Raw genomic sequence first — 27,149 nt, forward strand, 5'->3', positions numbered from 1 at the left:
TTTGGAAATTATTTCTAGAATTCCTAGAGGAGATTATTTTCGGTATTTTTGTGAAATTCCTCGAGTAACTTCTCCGGAAATTTTTTCGGTCATTTCAGTTTCTCTTCTACAAATTCCATTGAACATTCGGAAATTCTCTTTAATTTTCCATAGAAATTGGTTTCGAAATTTCTTCGGGAATCTTCATAAAAAAAATCATAAAAAATTCATTTTGTTCATTCATTCATTCATTCATTCATCATTCAATTCATAAATTCATTTTCGAATTCTTCTGAAGAATTCTTTGATTTTTATTTAAGAATTAGTTCGAGAATACCTTTAGAAATTGTTTTGAAAATTCTTCTGGGAATTCCTTGGAAAATTCATTCGATATTCCATCGAAAATTCCTTTAGCAGAAATCCTTCACAATTTCCTTTAGATTTTTTTTTCTTGAAAATCTCTTCATGTTCTACCGCGGGAATTCTTTAAAGAATCATTTCGGAAATTTCTCCTGAATTACCTTTAGAAATTCCGCCAGGAATTCATTCGGGGACTCATCTTGGAAATTCCCCCAAAAATAATTTAGAAAATTACGCTTATAATTCCTAGGACACGTGATTCCTTTGTAAAACCATCTGAAAATTGATCCAGAAATTTCTTCGATAGGTCTTCCAGGAACTGCCTTGAAATCCTTAATTATTACATATTATTTAATACATTCATGAAGAATTTCCGAGCGAATTCTCAGAAGATTTTACAAGCAAAACCTAATTGATTTCCCGAATAAATGCTTAGCTCTCTTTAGGTATTGCTCCGGGAATTATTCAGAAGTTCCTTTGAAGTTGGATAAACGTTTTTTTTTGTCCATAGATCGGAACAACGATCCATACGTGTTCAATTCTTAAATTTGTTATTTTTTCGTGTTTGAAAGTTCTCTGATTGTGTCAGAAGTTCTCTGATAATTCCAACATTTTTCCAGGTTTTCCAGGTAGTAGTTACCTTGTGGAAATTCTTGAAAATTCCGAAGAACCTTCCATGGCAATTTAAAAAAAAATCGTGCCAATAAGAATAAATTTCCTATGAAAACTGCTAACGATTTCCATTGAAATAGAATTTTTTTCCTCTTTTTGAAAAATTTTCTTTAATAAAAAATTTCTGGTGAAAACTCCAGCGAGTTTCCTGTAAAAACTCCTTAGAGTGTCATTTGGATGTGACGAAAAATGTTCAGTGTAGATAGATTTGACAAAATATTTTGTTGAGTATTCTTGAGTACAAAATTTAGAACAATTTCTCATGAAAATTCTGAAAAGTTTCTCATGTAAATTTTGAATTGTTTCCCCCTGAAATTCCAAACAATTTTCCTTGGGAATGACAAAGAGCTGCAAAGTAGTTCCTGTGGAAAATTCGAAAATAATTTCCAATAATGAATATTTCGGATTTTTTTTTTGGAAAAGATGCTCCCGTTGATGTTTTGAAAATATCCCGAAAAAATGAAAAAAAAAATCTTCGAGAACGTTATAAAAAAATCACCACGCCGATTCACGCCGCCGCCGCCGCCGGTTCAAATGGCTTTCGGCGTGACGCCGAAAACGCCGCCGCCGCCGACCAAAATTCTGACAAACGCCGCCGCCGACGATTTTCGGACCGGCGCACACCTCTATTTGTGGGAGAATCCTGACCCCGAGTAGTTGACTCTCCCACTATTGGTTTCCCGACTGATGTTTTCTGTTTGCCGCTGCCAGTTGAGTCCATCTAGCGGCACACTGTTGGCAGCTTCGCGTAGTGGCTCCTTTTTTGCCACAGCTGTAACAGAATACGAAAGTTTTTGGATTAGGGCACGTGGGGTATGTGTGTCCTTGGTTTCCACATTGCCAGCACGTGATGACTGTTGACATACTAGCACGAGCTTCGGTGTTGGGAATTTCTCGCGTAGTTTCCTGGTTCCTGGACCATGGTGGTTGCATGCGGATCGCGTTGATTTCTTCAGATTCCATTGATGCCTCCTCCCATTGAATAGCCAGTTGCTGACTGGATTCTTCGTGTTCAAGAATTTCCCTGTGCGGTGTCTCCTCGATCTGCTCGTTTAAGTCCCGCGCTATTGTATTTAACTGTTGTCGACCGTATTGCTGCCCGGAGGGGCTCGGTCGTGTTGATCGATTAAACGTTGGGTTCTCATTTCTACTCCAACCTGATCGGAGTTGTCCTTGGCTTCTATTGCGCATCCCGTATGATCGCGACACCGCGAAGTCTCTGCATACAGCTACCAGTTCTTTTACTGATGTTACTCTGGCGGCTGTGGCAATCGGAGTGAAATCGGCGTTAAGGTGGTTTTAAAGACAAGTTTTAGGTAGATAAAGAGTAGGAACTAACTTTATAAGACCGTGAGCGGAACACATTAAAAACAACCGATACGTTTCGAGTCACAGAACAGTCTGATTTATTCTCATCGTTTCTTCTTTAGGTAACCGACCGTGCTTCGATCATCGGCACTCATATCGCCCGAAGGCTAACGAAAGTTGACAAAACATTTGAGTATTCGAATGCGCAGGGTGCGCGCGAGGGGTCTTACAGTTCTTCCCCTTTTAGAATATTGTCTAGCATACAACATTTCTGAACTGACATTAATCAAAAATAAAGAATTCATCTTATAAACAAAACAATCGAAATTCAATTCTGAATACATATAAGGTTAATATGGCAAAAGATAAATGAAATTACTCATATAAATAATCATCGTTCCGATTCGATTTTTTGTTGCGCTTCGACCTCCTAAGTTCATGTGTATCCACTTCGGAAATTGGACGTTTCCGCTTTCTATCGCATGTACTCCCAGTTGGGGTCCCACTTGAGCCTTCTTCGTAAACATCGTGTCTCATATTCAAGTCCGTTTGTCCGTTATTCGTTGTACTGTCGGGAATGCTACGTGTGATGACAACGTTTGGCCGTTGCCATTGTGAACCATCCTTCATAAGCTTAAGTTGATTGCGGTGCACCATGGCCTCTACGCTTCCAGCACGTATCTGGAATATATTGTGAGAGTACTTTTTAATAAACGTTGCTTTTATCCATCTCGCATGGCCGTGAGAGTTGTGATTCTTGTACCACACATCATCTCCCGCCATCAGATTGTCAATTGCATCATTTGAATGCTTTGGGACTCTCCCACCAATAGTTTCATTGATGATTTCATCAGCTGGCCGTGGTTTTTCTAAATAACTTTTATAATGTTTCTTAGGATGGATTAGGTCTAATATAGTTTTAGGCGTATAAGAAAATATTCTTTCAGACGGAAAATGTCCGTCAGTCGTCATGTTATTGTTTCTAAAATTAAACAAAAACAAGTTTATCTGGTCTTCCAGGTCTAACTCCATGATTTCAGGATCCAGTAGGAATCTTTTAAGGACTTCCTTTACTATTCTCACAAATCTTTCAGCTTGTCCATTACTTGAGGGATTATAAGGTGGGCTTTTCATCACCTTAATACCCTGCCTCTCAAGGAAAGATGTGAAAGCATGGGAGTTAAAAGGGGGACCATTGTCCGAGACTAAAACGTCTGGTAACCCGAATCGCGCAAACCACGCTATAAGTTTTTTCAATACATTATTACAATCCGTTCCTTGTTTCATCAGTTCTATTTCGGTCCACTTGGAAAAGCTGACAACACTTAATAAATATGCACAAAGTTCAAAATAAAAAATCCACATGTATTCTACTGAATGGTCTGGTTGTTGGTATCCATTTGGATGACGCCTCTGGTTTACGAAAGATGGCCATGCTACTACAAGCTTCACAACGTGCTACATAATTTTCTATATCGGCATTTATTCCGAACCAATAAACCATACTTCTAGCTAATTGCTTCATCTTTATAACACCTGCATGGTTGTTATGTAGAAGTTTCAATATTTGTTTTGATAATTTTGGTACAATCACTCTGTCTTTGTACAGTAGACAATCGTCGACTGACTCCAACTCTTGTTGGTTTGCAAAAACTTCACTGAAGTGCTTACCCACTCTTTCTGGCCAACCATTGTGCATAAATCCTTTGATTTCCTGTAGGAATTCATCCTTTTGTGTACTCTCAGCAATTGCTTTATAGTCAATAGGAACTTGTTTACTAAAATTGATGCTTCTAATGACTTCTGTATCTAATTCCTCAGGAACTTCCTGCTCTAGGGGAAACCTTGAACAAAAATCTGCATTTCCGAGTTTATGTGAAGGTCTATAAATAATGTCGAAGTCATATATTGATAAGTCCAGCACGAATCGTTGAAGTCTAGTCACATATATTGAATTTTTCCCTGTTTTCCCAAAAATGCCTACAAGTGGTTTATGGTCCGTGTACACTGTGAAATGTTGACCATACAAATATTTATGAAATTTTTTATCGTACACACAAGTGCCAATGCTTCCAGGTGCAGTATAGGATATTTCTTCTGTGCTTGATTTAGTGAAAATGAAGTGAAGCTAATTGGCTTTTCTTCGCCTTCTACTATGTGTGCTATGAGTCCGCCTAGTCCATAACTAGATGCATCTGAGATAACAACAATTGGTTTCTTAGGGTCATAAAATTCAAGAAAATTCGTCTGCAGTAAGAATGTTTTGCTTTCTTCAAAAGCTTTTGACAATTATCATCCCAAACATATTTCACATTATTTTTAAGTAAATTATACAAATGGTACAACTTAGCAGATAAGTGAGGTATGAATTTATGGTAATAATTCAACAAACCCAAAAAGGATTTCAGTTCTGTCTCGTTTTTGGGAGCCTTTGCTCTCTCTATAGTTAAAATTTTATCCGGACAAGGCATTAACCCTTTCTCGCTTATAACGTGTCCCAAATGGATAAACTCCGTTACAAAAAATTTACATTTCTCGAAATTTACTTTAATGTTGGCCTTTACCAACCTCTCCAGAACCAAAATCAACTTTTTATTACATTCCTCTACGTTTTTCCCCGCAATCAATACATCGTCTAAATAGCATGACACATTTTCAATATTCTCTAGCACTTTATCCATTATCTGCTGGAAAATAGAAGCACTCGAAGAAGCGCCTTGAGGAAGTCTATTATAGGTGTATAATCCTTTCATAGTATTAATGACAGTAAATTGCTTCGACTCTTCAGTTAATTCAAGTTGAGTGTAGGCGCCTTCCAAATCAAGGGCACAAAAAATCTTACATCCGGCTAAATTCGCAAAAATATCTTGCGCTGTTGGTAATGGATACGTGTTTGGTATTATGGATTTATTGATGGATACTTTGCAATCGATTACCAAGCGAATATCGTTATTTTTCTTCATAACAATTATTATGGGCGATGCCCATTCGCTTGTATCGATTTGAGTTATAACTTTTTCCTTTTCTAATTTGTCCAAATAATCAGAAACTTTTTCTTTCAATCTATAAGGCACGTCATAAGCCTTTTTGAAAATTGGTGTTTTATCTTTCATTACCAGCTGCGCCTTATATCCTCGAATAGGCGCCGTAAAATTCTTTTCAAATACTTGTTCATACTTTGTTCTTATCACATTCACAGCAGTTTCGCTGGACTCACTTACTAAATTGTTTATTTTCATAGGTTTTGTAAAAAAATATCTCCAATTGGGGTAGAATACATCTAACCATGTTCGGCCTAGCAATGGGAAAAATCATTTTCACAGTCAAGTACCAGGAATTGCAAACTCTCGACTTTTTTCATTCAATTTTACTGAGACATTTACCTCACCCTCAATATCAAGTTTTGATCCATTGACCACTATCAGTTTTTGCTGTATTTACGTAAAGGACTTGAAAATTTGGAAAAATAACGACTTTTACTAATGACAGAAACCGACGAGCCACAATCAATTTCCATTTCGATAGGATTTCCTTCGACTTCGACAATCACCAAACATGGATCACTAATTTTGTTAATGGACGAGACCAACATACATTCTAAATCACCTGAATCACTCTCCTCTCCATCCGAATCCCTAGTATGCATCCTCTCCAGTAGTTCACTTATGTGACGATCCGCCGATGGCCCAGGCCTATAAGAATCTACCAGATTAACTGTGTCTCTATGTAAATTCTTAAGTTTGAAGCACTTCTTCTTAATGTGACCTTTTACCCCACAGAAGTTGCAAACCATTCTTGAATAGTCTGGTCTAAACCTTGCCGTGCTTCCTTCGCGTTTAAAGTTTACAGTTTTGGGTGAATATTGGCGTCGTCGTTGCGTTTGCTCGCTATAATTATAAGGCCTCACACCCAAACGACTCTTAACTGGACCTCTGCTTGTACCTGCACCTCTGTTGACTTCATCTTCTTCGTGGTATTGCCTTGCTAAATCTAAAGTGCGTCTCAGTTTTTCATATGTCTTACCATATCGTACACTTGGAGAACTCTGGATTGCTGCAATTTGTCCCGAAACATGTTCTGTCGCTCCTCTGTTGTACCTGCATTTGCCCTTGCAACTTCCCAAGTCGCGATCAGCTTCTCTGCATTTGCTAGAGTTAATTTTTCTTCTCCCAACAAACGTTGTCTATAAGCTGTTTATCTTTTATACCCGCTATAATACGATCAAGAATGGCAATTTCCTTAAAATTAGAGAAACCGCAAAATTCTGCTTGCAACTTCAGAGCTAAGATGAAGTCTTCTGTTGTTTCCTCGGGATTTTGTACCCTTGTACTGAATTTATAGCGTTGGACTAAATCTGGGTCAATTTTGTCCAATCTATTTTTAAGCTTCGCGATTAAATCGTCGAAAGCTGCCTCTTCAAAATTACCAGATGGGTACAGTAGTTTGATTTCCTCAAACATAACTGGCCCACTGAGTGTAATGAAATATGCCATTTGTTCGTCTTCACTAATTTTGTTAACTTTAAAGAAAAACTTCAGTCTAGAGAACCAATCATTAAAGCTTGCGCCTCTGCGATAGGGCTCTATTGTGCAGGCAATGTTTGAGGAACTCATGGTAATATAGTCACTAATGTGTTCAAATACCGTAGAAATAATTAATATCGTTCTGTACAATAAACAAAAAAAAACACCAGGATTTGCCGTAAATTTGTCAAGCAATAAACAGAATGGATGGAAGCAAAAACAAAATGGAAAGTTGTTACCTTCTAGATTGTGATTAGAGGAACATTCGATTTGCTGAATATAACTATGAAAGGTTTGACTTACCAACCAAATCCTTCGACCCTCGTCTATCACCACTCTACCGTACCAAGCACCAGAATCCAATCGTTTGGGAAAAACAATTTACCGCTGTATCGCTAATGACAAAATAGGCTCCCCTCTGAGCCGTGCCGTAACGTTGCAGTAACGTCGACCAGCCGCACCGACGGGATCGTCGGTATTTGTCAATTTTTTTTCCGGATTTTTACTGACTACTAGTCAATCGATTTGGTGCACGTGTGATAGAACCACTAACCGCTAACTTTGGTGTTACCGAGCACTGGTATCTATTGTTTTGGAAAGGAAATGATTCTATTATTATGGTGAAACAAAGCATACAAAAGATTTTGTTATCAATAGGTCACGTGTGTATAAGCATAGAAATTCAATAACGTTTCAATAGATAAATAAACCTTTTCACTCATTTACCAACAGCGTATATACAATTCTCACAAAAAAAACTGCTACAAAATGGCGTACCCACGCCACCGACTAAATTGGAAATCACTCCGCTTACCGGTGGAGGATATTCATATACTCACGAAACGCCGGTAATTGAACCAAACTAGGTTCCAAACCTTAGTAACAGCCTTACGTCGCAATTGATTAGCCAGAAGTAAACTCGTTCGCTTTCCAAATCGCTTCACCTATCGCACGTCGAGGTGGTACAATAGCGTGTACCGGGTAAGTAAGATCAGCTACTCGTTGCTTCTGTGCTATTGCATCCGGTATTTTACTTTCTTCGGAACTTAATAGCCCTTTGCACCTCGTCGCCACTTTTAAAGACAAGTTTTAGGTAGATAAAGAGTAGGAACTAACTTTATAAGACCGTGAGCGGAACACATTAAAAACAACCGATACGTTTCGAGTCACAGAACAGTCTGATTTATTCTCATCGTTTCTTCTTTAGGTAACCGACCGTGCTTCGATCATCGGCACTCATATCGCCCGAAGGCTAACGAAAGTTGACAAAACATTTGAGTATTCGAATGCGCAGGGTGCGCGCGAGGGGTCTTACAGGTGGGACTTCAATATGAACAGCTTCTCGGATTCCAGTAACGGGGGTTCCACGATTTCAAAAGCCGCGACTACGTCTCGATAAAAACTGGCAAACGGTTCATTGGGCTCCTGGAACCGAAGGTAGAGGTCCTGTTTAACGATCTCTGAATAGTTGGGTGGTAGGAATTCTCTTTTTATCTCCAGTTTGAACTCGTTCCAGTCACGAAGGTGCATGTAGCAGCGTGTATACCACTGTAGCGCACTTCCCTTTAATAGGTGTTTGATGGATCTCAACAATGTTGTCTCGTCGACGCCTTCCGTTATAGCGTACGTTGTAACCATGTTTAGGAACTCACCGAGACGTATGGTGTTCGCTTGGCCTGCGTACTCAAACGGCCATTTGTAAACTGGTTGATAATTCTGCATTCTGTTCTGAGGAGATCTGTTCGGCAGTCGCGATTCCGGTGGTTGAGGATATCGGGAACAATCATTGGCTGTATTATTTAACGGTTGTCTTATCGGTGCATGAATCCTCCAGGGACTTCTAAGTGGTTCTCCGTGGTGTTGATTGGATTGCTGCAAAATATTTGGTGTATCTGGATCTTTTGTCTGTGCCGGTAGCGGAGAATTACCTCCGGCCTGCTTGTGTGCATCTCCATGGCTTTTCGCCGCTGCTCTGTGTGCAGCCCCCGGAGCGACATTCTTTGGATCTATACTTGGTGGTTGAAGTAGAACGTTGTTTTGGTCCGTACAAAATGACTCGTCATGCGACTTCTCCTGCTGCAATCTTAGGTTGTGAAATTGCTGCTGGATCTTGAGTTCTTTTTCCAAATGCTCTTGTTGAATTCGCTGGAGTTCTATTTGCTTTTGTAGTAACAGCTGCTGTTGCTGAATATGCCGCATTTGGTCCAAGTGCTGTTCAGCCGAAAAATGTTGATGGCTCGGTTGCTTGATATTATTGGATTTTACACTGGATTGTAGTTGTGCGTTTTTTAGACGCTCCAGTATCTCTGCATCATCTGGAAGAATGGGCCGATCTTCCTCGGAGGGCTTTGCATCAGGTACATCCAACATGGTTGTATCCGCGAAGAAATCGTTGATTCTGTGCAGCGATGTTTCCACTCCTTCTTCCAGTTTCCTTACATATCCCGTTAAGTTTCTTTCAGTAATCAGTTGTAGGCGTGACCGGTAATGTAACAGCTTACTTCTGCAGATAGCTAAATCCAACGTATCCTCCTTCTCCAGGCCTTTCCTTACTCTGTCGTTGATGTACTGCAGCTTGCTTTGACAATGCTGTACATGGTTCTCTTGTTCGATGACATGGTCTGCGCTAATAGGCATTTCCAGATTTCCTCGCTCCCTCTTGATGTGTTCACGCAACTTGCTGGTCTTCTCCCTCATTGTTCGCCGTTTCTCAGCTGCAGCTCATAGTCGAGTTCTTCTTCTGATAGGTGTAGGATGTCCATTTTCTAACACACACCACGACTCACTTTTAGCAATGTACTCTTGACAACTTGACTGAAATTAGATCGTGGATATTTTCAGTTGGGCGCCATATAACGGTTTGCTAAATTTTCTTTCCGCGAGGGGACACGGTACTCGCACGAGAGTGAAGATATAAAGGGCTAGTAGCAAATGTATCTTGCCGTGATGGCTAATTGGGTGGACGAGACCTATCGCGCTTATAAGTTAAATGCCCGGCTATGGCTATCAATGGTCGTCAAGATGCTCGGGCAGCCAATTCAGCTTAATGGATTCAAAAGTGTCCGTAAATTTGTTTTACATTATATTGACAATTTTGCACTTATAACTAAGCCTACCTTACGACCTAATTTTGTGTCGAGCCGCTAACGGCATACTCGATGCTCTGGCGCAGCTGCTGTTGACGGGGCCCCGCTTTCCAGATCCAGTCGTTCGAATGCGCTTGTCATCTGACCGCGCTCCTTGCACTTCCACTCACTTACAGCATACAAGTCATCGCTTGACCCGCAGAGGCACTTCTCACCGCTTTTGCTCCGCAGTGCATAACCGTATACTCGATTCAATGACTGGTGTGCCGGCGCTACACTGAACACAAATGGTAGCGAGATGTGTCTTCCGTGTGCAAGATTTGGGATGATGGTCCGATGAATTGTGGAGCCTGAAATCCCTCCGCCACTTTGCTCTTGAGGTGCTGCACACAATTTGCGCCGTGACCATATAGAGTGGCGTGCTTAACGCGTGTCCCTCCGTCCTCTCCAGTGCGAAACTGCTGGTTAGGTATGCTCGCAGTATTACGTCTCGGATGCAAGGCACAAAGCCAAATGACTGACGTTTCAATGACCCGTATAAAGAAGCCCTGCAAGAATCAGAATCCGCGATTAGCACATGAAGCTTCTGTAGTAGTGGGTCACTAGGAAGACTTCTTTTGTTTCGGGTCGGTCTACGAGACTGAAGTGCAGACTGTTGCTCGACTGCTAGCACACTAAGAGCTGTAGGAGATGACACAATTAGGGGTTATGTTATGGTTCGCTGTAGGAAGCTTGTGTTACCACCTTTCTTTCCGGATGTTTCAGTATCCTCTCCGGAGAGTGCCAAGTGTTAGATTCCGCTTTAAAACCGTATCCTTTGCCAGTAGGCCGTGTTTCACCTAATTTAGATTAAAGGTAAGTTATAGCGATTTCTGTCACTCCATCGGATTACTTTGCGCCAACCACTTACGTTATTGATTGTACCTCCGTTAGAGTAGGAAATTACGATTTCTTGCGACGTGGATTGCCGGTTTGGATCGGCGAGATTGGCACAGCTTGGAGAGCACGCTAGATGGGACCACTTCACTCTATAGATCCATGCACTATGTCCGGAGGAAGTATGCCGATTGCTGTTCTGTCAGTGTTGCGGTGTGAGTGGCGACAAGTGGCGAAATATGCTTCTGTCAGTTGGTGACGCTGGATGCGTACTTTTATGTTTATGCTAATTACACTGCTAGTGAACATTGTTAAATAGCTTAAGAATAAAGGCAAAATATTTTGTCGACATGACCTGTTGGCCAACACGAAAGCAACGGCCAGCGCACCTCTCAAGTTTAAACTATCCTATAATTCGAATGACAAGATAATCTCGTGGTAGTGGTAGGTAGCCGGCCTGTCACCGGGTGAGTAGAAAAACAAAGTCATCACATGTGCTACTACGAACTGTTAGATACTTTACTTGGATTCGCTGAAATATTGTATATTATTAGAGAAGTGCCTCAATCAGAATATTAAATATTAGTCAGAACTATAATTGAATTGGTAAGCACTTCATGACGATAATTAGGCATTGAATCATATTAACCACATATGTTACTATAGGTAACTGCTTGTTATATTGCGTCCTCCGTGATTCTCGCGCTGATTCATATACACTACAACAACTGGTAAGAAGCAGGGTAATTAGAAGATGTGTATTCTAAGTACTAAGCACTTTATACTATGTTTAGCTCATAATCGTTTGCCAAGGCTCTGTCACCGATACAATACGAGAGGGAACGAAAGGGAACTAAACGTAAGTAATTCCAGATTATGCGAAACTCGCAATTGAAATAATAAACTTGTCCAGTGCGGCCCCCAATATGTTAACTAGGGGTTCTCAAACAGACTCATACGAAGCACCCATATGTAGTTATTAACTTTGTATTATTAAATCTATTTCCACTTTCTCAGGAAAATTATATTCCCTTCAAAAAATCGGATCCACAAGTAATTTAATTTCCGTACCAGAGAATCACAATTTCGGAAAATTTCCTTATCGTTGGACTGAATCCAACAGTATATAATTTTCGTTTATTGGCGCGTATTGTCAAGGTCATGTCTGGTCGTGGTTCGAAAACGAGTGGTAAAGGTGCTATTAGTAAAAAACCAAGAGCAAAAAGCTGTGGGTGGTGGTGGCAATGATGTGGTTCAGCTGGAATGCGAAGAAGAAACAATCGAAGGTTACTCTTGTCGAACGTGCAAAGGACCGGATGCTAGTGCTATGGTGCAATGTGATGAGTGCAGTGGATGGCATCATTTCAAGTGCGTTGGAGTATCAGACGAAGTCGGAAACCATAGCTGGAGCTGTGCCAGCTGCGTAGCCGCCAAATGGATTGAGCGAACTACCACTACGGTCGAGGCGAAATCATCAGAGAGGACAAACACCAAGCAACAAGAAGCACGTCTACCCGTTCCATCTATCATCGTTCAATCTTCCAATCCCAGTCCTACCGGTCATGAGTTGAATGTACAGCAAGCATTATCGAAGCAGAGTATATCATCGTTAAAAGAGAAAGCGCTATCTGACGTTTCTTGTACCTCGTCGCAAAGGTCACATCGCCGCCGCGCACAGCTGCAGCTTTTGCGGCTGGAAGAGGAACGTAAATTTGAACAACAGCAGGCAGAGCAACGAAATAGTAGAGTTGACGTGTGGGTTGAAGAAACAAGCCGCTATCAGCCGGATCCACCTTCTACAAAGTTTCCAGTTAATCATGTTCGGTTCACTTCGGAACAATTGCCATACCCTGGTGATTTACGTCTTCCCAGGCAAGCAAGGGCGACAAGTGCTGCGGTAATTCCAAGCAGTAGTTTTCCAGCGTTATCGACACAAACATTACGTACAGGTACGTTTACAGCATCACATCGATCATCTACAAGTCAACATCGTCTGGTAGGACCCAGGCAACCAATCAGTTCAACCGTTATAGAAGAGAACCCACCAGCGGATTTCACTTCCGGACAACTTCCAAGTCACAGCATGAATCCAGGCTTCGAACAGGAACCGTTCGATCCATTTCAACTATCTCGTTCACAGTTGGCAGCTCGTCAGGCGGTTCCTAGAGATCTACCCTTATTCTCCGGCAATCCTGAGGATTGGCCCATCTCTTATCCACCTTTAATAGCACGACAGCTATGTGTGGATTCACCGAAGAAGAGAACGTGATTCGCTTGCAAAAAAGCCTAAAAGAGAAAGCTTACGAAGCTGTGAAATGCCGACTAATGTTCCCTGGAAATGTTCCTGGGATTCTTGAAACGCTGAAGATGATGTTTGGACAACCCGAGGCGATCGTACATTCGCTTATTGAAAAGATAGTTTCTCTTCCATCTATTCGAGAAGACAAGCTTGAAACGTTAGTCGACTTTGCGGTGAGCGTTCAAAATTTTTGCGCGACGGTTGAAATGTGTGGCCTTCAAGATTATATGTACACTGGATTTTGTTTTTACGCGATTTACATTTTCTCAATTTTCCACTCATCCTAAATGTTTAACGTATATTAATTATCATGTGATTTTTCTTTGATTTATTATGGATTTTTTGAAACATGTTGCGAAGAGTTTGATGGCAAATTGAAGTCACAGGATCAAAAATACGAGCGAAAAAAAATCGTGTAAAAACAAAATCCTGTGTATAATATTACACTTCTACACCAGCTTGTTTGTAAACTACCACCATCTACGAAATTAAGTTGGGGCCAACACAAAAGGACCCTACCAATGGTCAACCTGGCGACATTTAGTGGTTGGATTTACTCTTTAGCTGAGGCAGCAAGCTCCGTCACACCTCTAACTTCATATCAACTGACAAAGCAAACTAAACCCGAAAGTCGAGGAGCAAAGAAATGTGCAACTTATTTGAATACTCATTCCGAGACATCATCACACGAAGAAGACGAGATCAGTTCCCCCAGAAAATCATATGCCCCACCGATACACGACGAATGTCCGATCTGCAAAGGGAATTGTAAGTCGGCGGATAAGTGCAAGCGTTTCTTGGAGCTCACCAGGGACTCTAGATGGGCTATAGTTCGAGAATTTGGACTATGTCGGACTTGTTTACGTCGACACAAAGGTGTGTGCCGAGCAAAACCGTGTGGTAAAAATGGTTGTACGTTCAGACACAACGAATTGTTACACAATGAACAAAAGGAAACTCCTCTAGCTGTAACTGAAAGTGAAACTCAATCTGAAGGAACAGGTGGCCCCAAGCAAGGATGCAACGTGCATAACACGAAAACGAGCGCCGTATTGTTTCGATATCTGCCTGTAGTTCTAAAAGGACACAAGCGAATAATTCGCACCTATGCCTTCCTAGATGAAGGAGCGGAATCAACACTAATCAACCAGGATCTTGCAGAGGAATTAGAACTAGATGGTCCCCTTGATCCGCTGTGCTTGGGATGGACAGGAGGAATGGAGCGTTTTGAAAATAATTCGCGGATTGTGAATCTACACATCGCAGGACCCGAAAATGAAGAGAAGCTGTTTGCACTAGATGGAGTGAGGACCGTCGAAAATCTCGCATTGCCTTCACAAACGATGGACATAAATGAGCTCTCTAAATTGTACCCACACATCCGAGGACTTCCAATAAATTCTTACCAAGACGTCAGTCCACGAATCTTGATTGGCATGAAACACATTCAATTGAGCATGGTACGGAAATGTAGAGAAGGAAACCTGAATCAACCAATTGCGGCGAAATCCTTGTTGGGATGGACAGTCTGCGGAGGAAATGGATCCAACCCAAGCAAACTTCCCCGGTACACTTTTCATATCTGCCCTTGTAACAAACAGTCAGATGACGGACTTCACAAGGCGATGAAAGAGTATTTCTCTTTGGACTGCCTAGGTGTTCAAAGGCCAAACCAATCACTTCTTTCTACTGAAGATCAACGGGCTCTATCCCTTCTCCAGTCCCTAACTCTTCTTCGGGGAGATCATTATGAGACAGGTCTACTCTGGCGTAACGACGATGTCCGTCTGCCAGATAGCCGGAATATGGCTTTGCGTCGGTACCACTGTCTTGAAAAACGTCTATCTAAAGACCCAGAGCTGGCACAGGTTCTCGAACAAAAAATCACAGACTACATAAACAAAGGATACATACGGAAGCTTTCCCAAAAGGAAATTGATCAGCACTCCGCCCGCACTTGGTATCTGCCCATATTTGCGGTGACGAATATAAATAAACCGGGAAAGGTAAGATTGGTGTGGGATGCGGCAGCTACCGCCTTCGGCAAGTCACTCAATTCTGCTTTGCTCAAGGGTCCAGATCAAACGTGCTCTCTATTTGCAATTTTGCTCAGATTTAGAGAAGGACGCATCGGACTAACCGGGGATATACGAGAGATGTTCCACCAGGTGCTAATCAGGGAAGCAGATCAAACTAGCCAGCGATTCTTCTGGAAAGAAAGTACAGGTGAGATAGGGGTTTACGCTATGCGGGTCATGACCTTTGGTGCGTGCTGCTCCCCCAGTAGTGCGCAGTTCGTTAAAAACATGAACGCAGAACGGTTCAGAGAACGATCTCCGGCGGCATATGAAGCTATAACGAAGTCCCATTACGTCGACGACATCTTCATCAGCGTAGATTCCGAAGAAGAAGCTATTCAACTAGCAAATGAAGTAAAAAACGTTCATGCAGCAGGAGGATTTGAGATCAGAAATTGGATAAGCAATTCTACTCAAGTTCTTGCAACACTCAACGAATCAACCACTGAAGAGAAATGCCTTGATCTAGCATCCGAAATGTCAACTGAGAAAGTATTGGGAATGTGGTGGAACACAGCATCCGATGTGTTCACGTATAAGGTAGGATGGGATCGATACGACAGCGCTTTGCTACTAGGTCAGCGATTCCCTACGAAACGGGAAGTTCTTCAAGTACTGATGACAATATATGATCCCATCGGCTTGATTGCTCATTTTCTCGCATTTTTGAAAGTCATCCTTCAAGAAATCTGGCGATCTGGTACTCTATGGGATGAAACCATCAACGAGGAAGCGTTCTGCAAATGGCGTCTTTGGTTGAAAGTTCTCCCACAGGTAGAAAATGTTAAGATACCCCGATGCTACCGAGATAAAATAGCTCTAGATGAAGCAAATGAAATTCAGTTGCACACATTTGTTGATGCCAGCGAAAATGCAATGGCAGCCCTTGTCATGCTAAGAATCATCGAAGCGAGGGAAATCGAATGCTCCTTAGCTACCGCCAAAACACGAGTAGCTCCGATAAAATTCACGTCCATTCCCAGGTTGGAGCTTGAAGCTGCAATGATCGGAGCAAGATTAGCTCGAACAGTCAGTGATTCACTGTCTCTACAACCTACAGCGAAGTATTACTGGTCTGATTCGCGCGACGTGCTTTGTTGGCTAAATTCGGATCACCGGAGATATACTCAGTTCGTTGCCTACCGTGTCAGTGAAATACTCGAGTCAACGGAAGCAAGTGAGTGGCGATGGATACCTAGCAAGCAGAATGTCGCGGACGATGCCACAAAATGGGATTTATTACCGAATTTATCTCCAGATGGCCGCTGGTTCAAAGGGCCTGATTTCCTCTGGCAAGAGGAAAATCTATGGCCGCAACAATTAAAGCAGAAATGTTCGACCGTCAACGAACTTCGTCCCTCATTTGTAGCAGTGCATCAAACGCTAGAACCAGTCATCTGTGTTGAAAACTACTCCAGCTGGTGCAAACTAGTCAGAATTGTCGCTTACGTCCAACGTTTCTTGAAAAATTTCCAACTTAAGCACTTAACCAAGTCGCCAATAATGAAAGAATCTTTGTCCAGTGATGAGCTTTGCATAGCAGAAAATTACCTATTGAGCCAAGCTCAGCGGGCAGGATATTTGGATGAGTTCGCTATTCTCCAACGGGTCAAACGTAATCCGTGCTCGACAGAGACAATTCCAAGTACCAGCTCCCTCTATCAACTTGCACCATGGATGGATAACCATGGAGTTATGCGAATGAAAACACGTATTGGTGCCTGTCAACATGCTACTGACAACGCAAAGAACCCCATCATTCTTCCTCGATACCATTACACCACCACCCTTATTATAAAATATTATCATGAAAAATACCACCACTTAAATCAAGAAACTGTTGTGAATGAAATCCGACAGAAGTATAGAATTCCACGTCTGCGAGTATGTCTTGCTCAAGTAAGGAAATCATGCCAGCGCTGCAAGAACGACCGGGCTATCCCACAGCCTCCGATCATGGCCGACCTCCCGCCGGCACGTCTAGCCGCATTTACACGTCCATTTACATATGTAGGCGTGGATTATTTTGGTCCAATTGAAACTGTAGTAGGTCGACGAGTAGAGAAGCGCTGGGGAATGCTGGTGACCTGTTTGACAATACGCGCAGTACACATCGAAGTTGTTAACTCACTAACTACGAGCTCTTGCATCATGGCACTTCGCAACTTTATTGCACGTAGGGGCACACCGCGAAAAATTTACAGCGATCGCGGGACGAACTTCATCGGCACAAATCGAGAATTAAAGACAGTAGAGAAGACGCTAGGTCATGAAGAGCTAATGAAGGAGTTCGTCAGTGCAGAGCTAGAATGGATATTCAACCCCCCAATGTCCCCCCACATGGGTGGTAGTTGGGAACGACTTATACGTACAGTAAAAACCAACTTGTTAGCCGTGTGTTCAATGAAAAAACTGTCAGATGAAGTCCTACGAAATCTAGTAACAGAAATCGAAAACACTGTAAATTCCTGTCCGCTAACGCATGTACCAATTGACCATTACTCCGCCCCCGCTCTAACACCAAACCATTTTCTGCTGGGATCTTCCGATGGCTGCAAACCGCTCAGTGTGTGCGACGATACTGGGAACGCCTTAGCCCAGAATTGGAGTACGTCGCAAATCCTGGCCAATAGATATTGGCGCCGCTGGGTTACGGATTACCTCCCAGAAATTACTCGTCGAACTAAGTGGCACCAGACCACAAAACCAATATCTGTAGACGATGTTGCAATTATTGTGGATCCTAAGCTGCCCCGAAACTGCTGGCCGAAGGGGAGAATAATCAGTGTCCGTATTGGGAAGGATAGGCAAATCCGTTCCGCCACCCTGCAAACTGCTTCAGGAGTCTACGAAAGGCCGACGGCGAAGCTGGCGATTCTTGATGTTCGGTGCGATTAGAATAAACCAACTGGAGTTGGTGTACCCTGGGGTGAGTGTTGGCCAACACGAAAGCAACGGCCAGCGCACCTCTCAAGTTTAAACTATCCTATAATTCGAATGACAAGATAATCTCGTGGTAGTGGTAGGTAGCCGGCCTGTCACCGGGTGAGTAGAAAAACAAAGTCATCCCATGTGCTACTACGAACTGTTAGATACTTTACTTGGATTCGCTGAAATATTGTATATTATTAGAGAAGTGCCTCAATCAGAATATTAAATATTAGTCAGAACTATAATTGAATTGGTAAGCACTTCATGACGATAATTAGGCATTGAATCATATTAACCACATATGTTACTATAGGTAACTGCTTGTTATATTGCGTCCTCCGTGATTCTCGCGCTGATTCATATACAGTACAACAACTGGTAAGAAGCAGGGTAATTAGAAGATGTGTATTCTAAGTACTAAGCACTTTATACTATGTTTAACTCATAATCGTTTGCCAAAGCTCTGTCGCCGATACAATACGAGAGGGAACGAAAGGGAACTAAACGTAAGTAATTCCAGATTATGCGAAACTCGCAATTGAAATAATAAACTTGTCCAGTGCGGCCCCCAATATGTTAACTAGGGGTTCTCAAACAGACTCATACGAAGCACCCATATGTAGTTATTAACTTTGTATTATTAAATCTATTTCCACTTTCTCAGGAAAATTATATTCTCTTAAAAAAAAACGGATCCACAAGTAATTTAATTTCCGTACCAGAGAATCACAATTTCGGAAAATTTCCTTATCGTTGGACTGAATCCAACATGACCCGTAACAAGTAGTGGACGTCATATTTGAATCGCCCCTCTAATATCTATTTCGACCACTACTCTTGTTTGAATCTGGAACAAAATAATCTGGAACAAAAATAAATCTAGAACAGCTGCTGGGAAAATTATTGTTTCAGATTCATGTTCAAACTGACAGTTCGGAACGATTTGAATCACTCAATCGATGTTGGTGATCGAACCAAACATGCATTACAACATGATGTATATGGCCAATTGAAGCTTGCTGAAGCATAACTTGGCAAAATAATTTAAATGACTACAGCGCCACTATAGCGTTCTAGACGCACACTTAACTCATAAGCAGACCCCACACGAGGCATATATTAGTGCTGTCCAATGAGCAGCTCGAAGTAGCTCGAAGTTGTTCCCGTCCTGCTCGTTCTTTTTTGTCAACAAATGGGCATGAGCAGGACAGGGAGAAACTTCGAGCTACTTCAAGCTCTCATTGGACAGCACTATTGACAATACTTTTTTCGTCAAACTTTTCATCAAACTTTTCTTCAATATTTTCAATGATTAGCCGGCATGGCCGTAGCTGAAGAAAAACTCAATTTTTTCTTGAACTAATACGAATCAAATAGCGGTATAACGCACACACTCAACCGTCATCGACTCCTGTGGGCAAACTGCGGGGGGAGATGAGGGGAAATATTTTTTTTTTTTTTTTTATGATGATACATATTTATATTTAATATAAAAGATGTGTAATTTCCTCTTTTGTACAACAAAACACAATAAAGTTACAAAGACAGTGTTTAACCAACTGGCGAGTTTCCTTGACCCGTACTCAATGCTGATCAAGATGGGCATACTTCCTGCGGAGCTTTTCCCGTTTCTGATGTTTCCACGGTTTGCCCGCCACGATTACACCCGCTTCCTGCTGCGGTTTTGCTGCACCCGGTACCCGAACGTTTGGGAAATCACTGCGACCCTTGATGAATCCTGTGGCGGAGCGTTGGTGGAAGAATTGATTGTCCACGTCGAGGCCAGTTGTGGTGCCCATCTTCTTAACGTCAACTTCTCCCTTCTGCCGCTCCGGAAACTCATGAAACTCCTTCTGGTCTGCATTCGGTGGAGCATGGCAGTACAACAACTTTCCGTTGACGAAGTCCTTTAAGACGTATCGCGATCCCCGGGACTGATCCGGCTGTCCATTAGCAGTCATATAACCCCGATTGTAGGCAAACGCTAGCAAGAATTCTTCGGCAAACGGTGGACGATTCGGGTCCTCGGCCTCCAACGGTTTCGTTATCATGATTCCGTACGTGTCTTCCAGGATGTGCCTTGGAATGAGCGTACACAACAAATTCACCGGAGGAACATGGTCTCGCATCTGATCGATTGGTAGAATACCGTTTAGGATCATATCCGCCTTCGTGGTGCAGAAGCTCGGCTAACCAAACCCGGGCAATCGCAGAACAATAGTTCACTGTCCACGTAAAGTGTCTGGAAATGTTTGGTTTTGCCGGGAGTGGCCGAAACGGATACTTTCTTCTCTAGGAACACGGCATTGATTGTACTGCTTTTGCCGACGTTTGGATGACCAACTAAACCGACTGTGACCAAACCTTTGGTTACTCGTTCTTCTTTGTGCAAATCTTTGAACAACGCGATTAGTTCAGTATTTGTTAAAATTTTTGAACTATTAAGTACTATGGAAGTGGAATCCAACGATGAGCTCGCGCTACCATCATCCGTAAGCTCTTCGATTTTCTCCTCCAACTTTTCCACACACTAAAAAATCATGGAATTTACATGTGACTGAATCGTTGATGCATTTAACTGTATAAGACTTATGGGCCAAACACAATTGATACGTTTGCGTGCGTTTTGACAGTTTTCCCATAGGAAAACTGTCAAAACGCACGCAAACGTATCAATTGTGTTTGGCCCATTAATCTTAGGTGAGACTTAAACTTACGTTTCTCTTCATGTTTTATTTATTTATCATCAGACTAAGGCCGGAGTGGCCTGTGCTGCACATAAAAGACTTCTCCATTCAGCTCGGTTCATGGCTGCACTTCGCCAACCACGCAGTCTGCGGAGGGTCCGCAAGTCGTCCTCCACCTGATCGATCCACCTTGCCCGCTGTGCACCTCGCCTTCTTGTTCCCGTCGGATCGTTGTCGAAAACCATTTTCACCGGATTACTGTCCGACATTCTGGCTACGTGCCCGGCCCACCGCAGTCTTCCGATTTTCGCGGTGTGAACGATGGATGGTTCTCCCAACAGCTGATGCAACTCGTGGTTCATTCGCCTCCTCCACGTACCGTCTGCCATCTGCAACCCACCATAGATGGTACGCAACACTTTCCTTTCGAAAACTCCCAGTGCGCGTTGGTCCTCCACGAGCATCGTCCAGGTCTCGTGTCCGTAGAGAACTACCGGTCTTATAAGCGTTTTGTAGATAGTCAGTTTGGTACGGCGGCGAACTCTATTCGATCGAAGCGTCTTGCGGAGTCCAAAGTACGTACGATTTCCAGCCACTATGCGTCTCCGAATTTCTCTGCTGGTATCGTTATCGGCGGTCACCAGTGAGCCCAAGTACACGAATTCTTCAACCACCTCGATTTCGTCACCACCGATAGAAATTCGTGGTGGGTGGATCACATTAACCTCTCTTGAGCCTCTTCCTATCATGTACTTCGTCTTCGACGTGTTGATGACTAGTCCAATCCGTTTAGCTTCGCTTTTCAGTCTGATGTAGGCTTCCTCCATCTTCTCAAAGTTATGTACGTGCCATGATATCAATGTCGTCGGCGAAACCAAATAACTGGACGGACTGCGTGAAAATCGTACCACTCGTGTCAATCCCTGCCCTTCGTATTACTCCCTCCAAAGCGATGTTGAATAGCAGACACGAAAGACCATCACCTTGCCGTAACCCTCTACGGGTTTCGAAGGAACCCGAGAATGCCCCTGAAACTCGAACTACGCACATCACCCGATCCATCGTCGCCTTGATCAACCGTATCAGTTTATCCGGAAATCCGTTTTCGTGCATTAGCTGCCATAGCTGGTCCCCATCGATTGTATCATATGCAGCTTTGAAGTCGATAAATAGATGATGTGTGGGCACGTTGTATTCGCGGCATTTCTGCAATACCTGACGTATGGCGAACACATGGTCTGTGGTAGAGCGTTCACCCATAAATACCGCCTGGTACTGCCCCACGAACTCTCTTGCAATTGGTGTTAGTCGACGGCATAAAATTTGGGAGAGTACCTTGTAGGCGGCGTTCAGCAATGTGATTGCGCGGTAGTTGCTACAATCCAGCTTATCGCCCTTTTTGTAGATGGGACACACGACACCTTCCATCCACTCCTGCGGCAGAACCTCATCCTCCCAAACCTTGGTAATCACCCAATGCAGCGCTCTAGCCAGTGCTTCACCACCGTGTTTAAACAGCTCTCCTGGTAGTTGGTAAACTCCAGGGGCTTTGTTGTTTTTCAGCCGGCCGATCTCCTCCTGGATTTCCTGGAGATTCGGAGCCGGAAGTCGCATGTCCTGCGCGCGTGCTCCTAGGTTCATTACCATACCGCCACCGTTGTCTGCCATATCGCCATTCAGGTGCTCTTCGTAGTGCTGCCGCCACCTTTGGATCACCTCACGCTCGTTCGTAAGAAGGTTCCCGTTTATGTCCTTACACATATCGGGCTGTGGCACGTGGCCCTTACGTGAACGGTTCAACTTATCATAGAACTTTCGTGCGTTATTAGCGCGGTACAGTTCCTCCGTCTCTTGACGGTCTCGATCTTCCTGCTGGCGCTTTTTCCTCCGGAAAATCGAGTTTTGTCTGTTCCGCGCCCGTTTGTATCGTGCCTCGTTCGCCCTCGTGCGGTGTTGCAGCAATATCGCCCATGCTGCATTCTTCTCCTTCACTAACTGCTCACATTCGCCGTCATACCAGTCGTTTCTCTGATCCGGAGCCACCGTGCCTAGTGCAGCGGTTGCGGTGCTTCCAATGGCGGATCGAATATCTCTCCAGCCATCTTCAAGAGATGCTGCGCCTAGCTGCTCTTCCGTTGGGAGTGCCACTTCCAGCTGCTGCGCGTAGTCTTGGGCTAGTCTACCGTCTTGTAGCCGCCCAATGTTAAGCCGCGGCGGACGACTCCGACGCGTGTTGATCACCGTCGAGAGTTTTGAGCGCAGACATACTGCGACGAGGTAGTGGTCGGATTCAATATTCGCACTGCGGTAAGTGCGTACGTTCGTGATGTCGGAGAAGAATTTACCGTCGATTAGAACGTGGTCGATTTGGTTTTCCGTTACTTGATTAGATGATTCCCATGTGGCCTTGTGGATATTCTTGCGGGGAAGAAAGTGCTTCGGACTACCAAAGACTATGCAAAGTTTATGCATCATTTGCCGTTGTCGTTCGACACGGTATGCAGACTACCCGGTCTGATGACCGGTCTATACATTTCGCCCCTTCCTACCTGAGCGTTCATGTCACCGATGACGATTTTGACGTCCCGCAGTGGGCATCCATCGTATGTCTGCTCCAGCTGTGCATAGAACGCTTCTTTCTCGTCGTCGGGTCTCCCTTCGTGTGGGCAGTGCACGTTGATGATGCTATAGTTGAAGAAACGGCCTTTTATCCTCAGCTTGCACATCCTTGCGTTGATTGGCTGCCACCCAATCACGCGTTGGCGCATCTTTCCCAGCACTATGAAGCCGGTTCCCAGCTCGTTGGTGGTGCCACAGCTTTGGTAGAAGGTAGCCGCTCGATGCCCGCTTTTCCACACTTTCTGTCCTGTCCAGCAGATTTCCTGCAGCGCTACGACATCGAAGTTGCGGGGATGTAATTCATCGTAGATTATCCTATCGCAACCTGCGAAGCCTAGCGACTTGCAGTTCCATGTTCCAAGCTTCCAATCGTGATCCTTTATTCGTCGCCTAGGTCGTTGCCGATTGTATCGAGTCGTATTATCTTCTATGTCGTTCGTAATAGTTGTTTTTAAAGGCGGCTTATTGGGCCTGCGCAAACCTCCTGTCTCGTCGGAGGGCCGTCGTGTCAGGGCTGTTTAGCGTCCCACCTAACATCAGGACTTGGGCCCTTCATGTATATTTGTTTTTTTTTCTGTCATGAACTGGACTGAAAGAAAACATCAGGCAGTCAGTAGTCTGATCGATTGGAAGGTGCGCGGTGGCGAAAAACTTAATCAATGTTCGCTTATTTTTTCGTTAATGTTCCACGCGTATTAAAACATTTGACTCGAAAACGATGTGATGTCGCTGATGTATTTTGCAAGTGATTGTGAAGCTATGTTTCAAATTACAATTAAAAAATTACCTCAAGTGCTGCGAACTGGTTTTGGAAATAGATACATGCCGGACAAAAGCCGCAGTTCTGCCTATTTAGAGGTGGTTTAGAATCGAGTTATGTTTCAAAGAATCAAGTGCCGAGTGAAAAACAGCAGTACATGCAGTGAACCATGTATAATTTTCCCTTTGTGTTACACATTTCATGCGATTCTGATGTCATATAGTGTATAGTGTAAGTGGTTTGAAAGTGGAAAAATGCGAGTAGATTCACTGGTAGGCGTCGTAAATAATTACATTTATTTATGATTTGTGACAGACACAATTTCATCGTTGGTAAGTATGGGAAGTGGTAGGTAGTGGTAATGTAGAAAAATAATTAGTTATGTCTTGCATTTGTGTTGTGCTCCATAGAAAGCAAGCGTGGGTTACGATAGAAACACAAAACAAAATTACACGTCATGACGTAGAAGTGAGCTTCACTCCAGTAGCTCATTTTTTACGTCATGACGTGTATTTTTTTTGGCTTTTTGTCGCCAAGTAATTTTAAAGGTTGACATAAATTTATGTAAAATCAGCCGCTCCTTTTATGTGCATGTTCAATGACATAATTTTACAAGGATATTTTTAAGTGCTGCAGTGCTTTTTCCGCTTGATCGACTTTCACCTCTAAACTCTTCAGTTTTTCACCCAGCTCCTCATCAACTTCTCCGTCCTCCTCATCCTGCCCTTCGTCAGCTTCTCGTTCCTCTTGTTCTCGCTCTGCTTCTTCCACGGACTGAGCCGCCGAGAAAAACGCCACCCTAACACCCTGCTCGTCAAAATACCGTGCCCAAGCCGTGCGTTGATCCTCGTTTAAAAAGTCCGACTTGATAAGAAAATTATTTTGAGCTTTTTAGTGGAATGTTTTCACCTGTCATAAGACGAGTTTAAACAATCCCATTGAATTCCACCACTTAATTGTATCCTGACAGATACGTATTTCGACCTCAACAGTAAGGCCGTCTTCAGTGTCTTGTACTTGACTCGACTTAGTCGTCGAGTCGAGTCAAGTACAAGACACTGAAGACGGCCTTACTGTTGAGGTCGAAATACGTATCTGTCAGGATACAATTAAGTGGTGGAATTCAATGGGATTGTTTAAACTCGTCTTATGACAGGTGAAGTCCGACTTGTTGATCAAAATCATGTTCATCTTACGTTCGTCTACCTCCTTCACATACCGTTCCAAATCTTCACTCCGGAAAAGCAACGGATTACGACCGTCCACAATCTGCACCACTATATCCGACCGCTCCACCACTCTCCACAACTGCCTCCAGAAGTCGAGGTTCCGTTCGTACGGAGTCATCAACATCCCGTCCTCCTCCTGTAGCGCAGCCAATCCCCGTCTCCAGTCCAGAAAATTCTCATTTTCCATCGTTTGCAACTCTTCGGGGGTTGTCTCTTTCGTCCATTTTGGCCTCCTCGGAATCTTTAGCAATCCTTTCTTATCCACCTGCCTCCGTACGATGGCCACACGTTCGTTTGTAGTCAGCAGTCCAATCTTTACCTTCGGGTTGACGTAGGTGATGTTCAGTTTTTCCGCTTGGAATTCCGTACCTGGCAGTTCGGCCGTTCGTAAAAAATCCGTTCAACCGTCCCCAATCGTATCCATCCTGGACCTCGGTTGTGTGAAGCATACTATTGTTATCTACGGTCTTTCGGTTTCCTTGACCGAAACGGTCTTTAATTAGGGACCGACCCAGTTGATTAGCCTTCTTTTTGCCCATTTTTTACTACAGCATCTACCTTCAGGAATGAATGGAAATGTAAACACGTGCTTCTCGAGGTAACTATTTAGACCGATTTCCTTTACCGAAAATATTGAAAAGAATATCAAACGTTTCTGATTTCCTTCAATATTTACTTCAATATTTTGGGTTCGCACTCACATCATCAATCTTTTCCTTCAATAATCAAGAGTTTGTCAAACTTTTCCGTCGTGTGGGGTCTGCTTTACCGAAATCTCAACAGCAGAACTGTTCGGTAATTTATTTTAAGTTAAGGATGTGATTCTACATCCAATAAAGCAGCTGGTAAGGATGATGGTATCGGAGCTGAGCTCATCAAGATGGGCCTGGGCTGGCCACTTGCCTGCACAAGCTGATAGTTAGAATCTGGGAAACCGAACAGCTACCAGAGGAGTGGAAGGAATGGGGTTATAAGCCCATTAGAGTGATTCAAATTTTGACTTTCCCCGATGCTTAAACGATTGCATTTGCCTTTTATTAACCCACCTAAATTTTTAGCTAATTTGGATGTAAATTGAGTGAGACGCGCGGTTTGAAGTATGGAAAATTGCTATGAAACAGTAACTTTCATGGAAAACGTTCCCTAACGCTTCGCTTTAGCTCTAACAACATATGAGTAAATCGGCAACATAAGAAATTTTAAGGAAACAGGTCGTCTTTGTTGCGAAACGATTGTATGCTTGTAAGAAAAGTTATTAAGGAAATACTGAATCGTGGGAAATTCAATTTAACACGTAAAAGAATAACATCAATATCAATAATGAGATTTTGTTTTCTGTAACTTTGCTTCTAAACGAGAAATCGCTTCGCAACAACAACTGCCTTTCAGCTTGAAAAGTATTCTGTGAAGGCAATGTTTTGATTATATTTAAATAGTTCATGGGCCACCGCACAGAACGGTCTTCCACATAAGGGCGTTTTCACAGTAATTTCCATTATTTATTATTTATTCAGACTAAGGCCGAAGTGGCCTGTGCGGTATATAAGAGTCTTCTCCATTCGGCTCATCCTGGCCACGTCGCCAAACACGCGGTCTGCGTAGGGTTCGAAAATCATCTTCCACCTGATCGATCCACCTTGCTCGCTGCGCACCTCGCCTTCTCGTGCCCGTCGGATTCGTCGAGAACATTTTCACGGTTACTGTCCGACATTCTGGCTACGCCCGCCCATCGCAGTCGTCCG

At 43.2% G+C, this 27,149-nt stretch overlaps 4 protein-coding genes and 1 long non-coding RNA gene across 6 annotated transcripts in view; 1 reads left to right on the plus strand and 4 right to left on the minus strand.

Annotated features, from left to right (window-relative positions):
* The window catches only part of LOC134206443 (amidophosphoribosyltransferase-like), a 105,801-nt gene that overhangs the window by 59,131 nt on the left and 19,521 nt on the right, over positions 1-27,149 (minus strand). The gene's annotated exons all lie outside the window — the stretch shown is intronic.
* LOC134207185 (uncharacterized) lies at positions 1,681-9,539 on the minus strand. The gene is made up of 2 exons (XM_062682911.1): positions 8,164-9,539; positions 1,681-2,308 (listed from the first exon to the last, which is right to left on the minus strand). Exons 1-2 carry the CDS (start codon positions 9,537-9,539, stop codon positions 1,681-1,683), a joined length of 2,004 nt encoding a protein of 667 aa, XP_062538895.1.
* Positions 2,342-8,141, minus strand: LOC134212561 (uncharacterized). Its single transcript, XR_009979298.1, has 3 exons — positions 7,682-8,141; positions 7,146-7,426; positions 2,342-3,000 (listed from the first exon to the last, which is right to left on the minus strand). It is a non-coding gene; the product is annotated as an uncharacterized LOC134212561 (long non-coding RNA).
* On the plus strand, positions 14,909-18,079 carry LOC134207186 (uncharacterized). The gene has a single exon (XM_062682912.1). The coding sequence runs from the start codon at positions 14,909-14,911 to the stop codon at positions 18,077-18,079; it is 3,171 nt and encodes a 1,056-aa protein (XP_062538896.1).
* LOC134212566 (large subunit GTPase 1 homolog) lies at positions 19,588-26,025 on the minus strand. Its single transcript, XM_062690552.1, is given in 5 exon segments — positions 19,588-20,303; positions 20,306-20,642; positions 24,818-25,046; positions 25,350-25,805; positions 25,807-26,025. Coding segments are annotated over 5 exon segments (1,770 nt in total). The 5' UTR covers positions 25,947-26,025; the 3' UTR covers positions 19,588-19,695.

The sequence above is a fragment of the Armigeres subalbatus genome, chromosome 1 (genome assembly GCF_024139115.2).
Source record: "Armigeres subalbatus isolate Guangzhou_Male chromosome 1, GZ_Asu_2, whole genome shotgun sequence".
Classification (NCBI taxonomy): Eukaryota; Metazoa; Arthropoda; class Insecta; order Diptera; family Culicidae; genus Armigeres; species Armigeres subalbatus.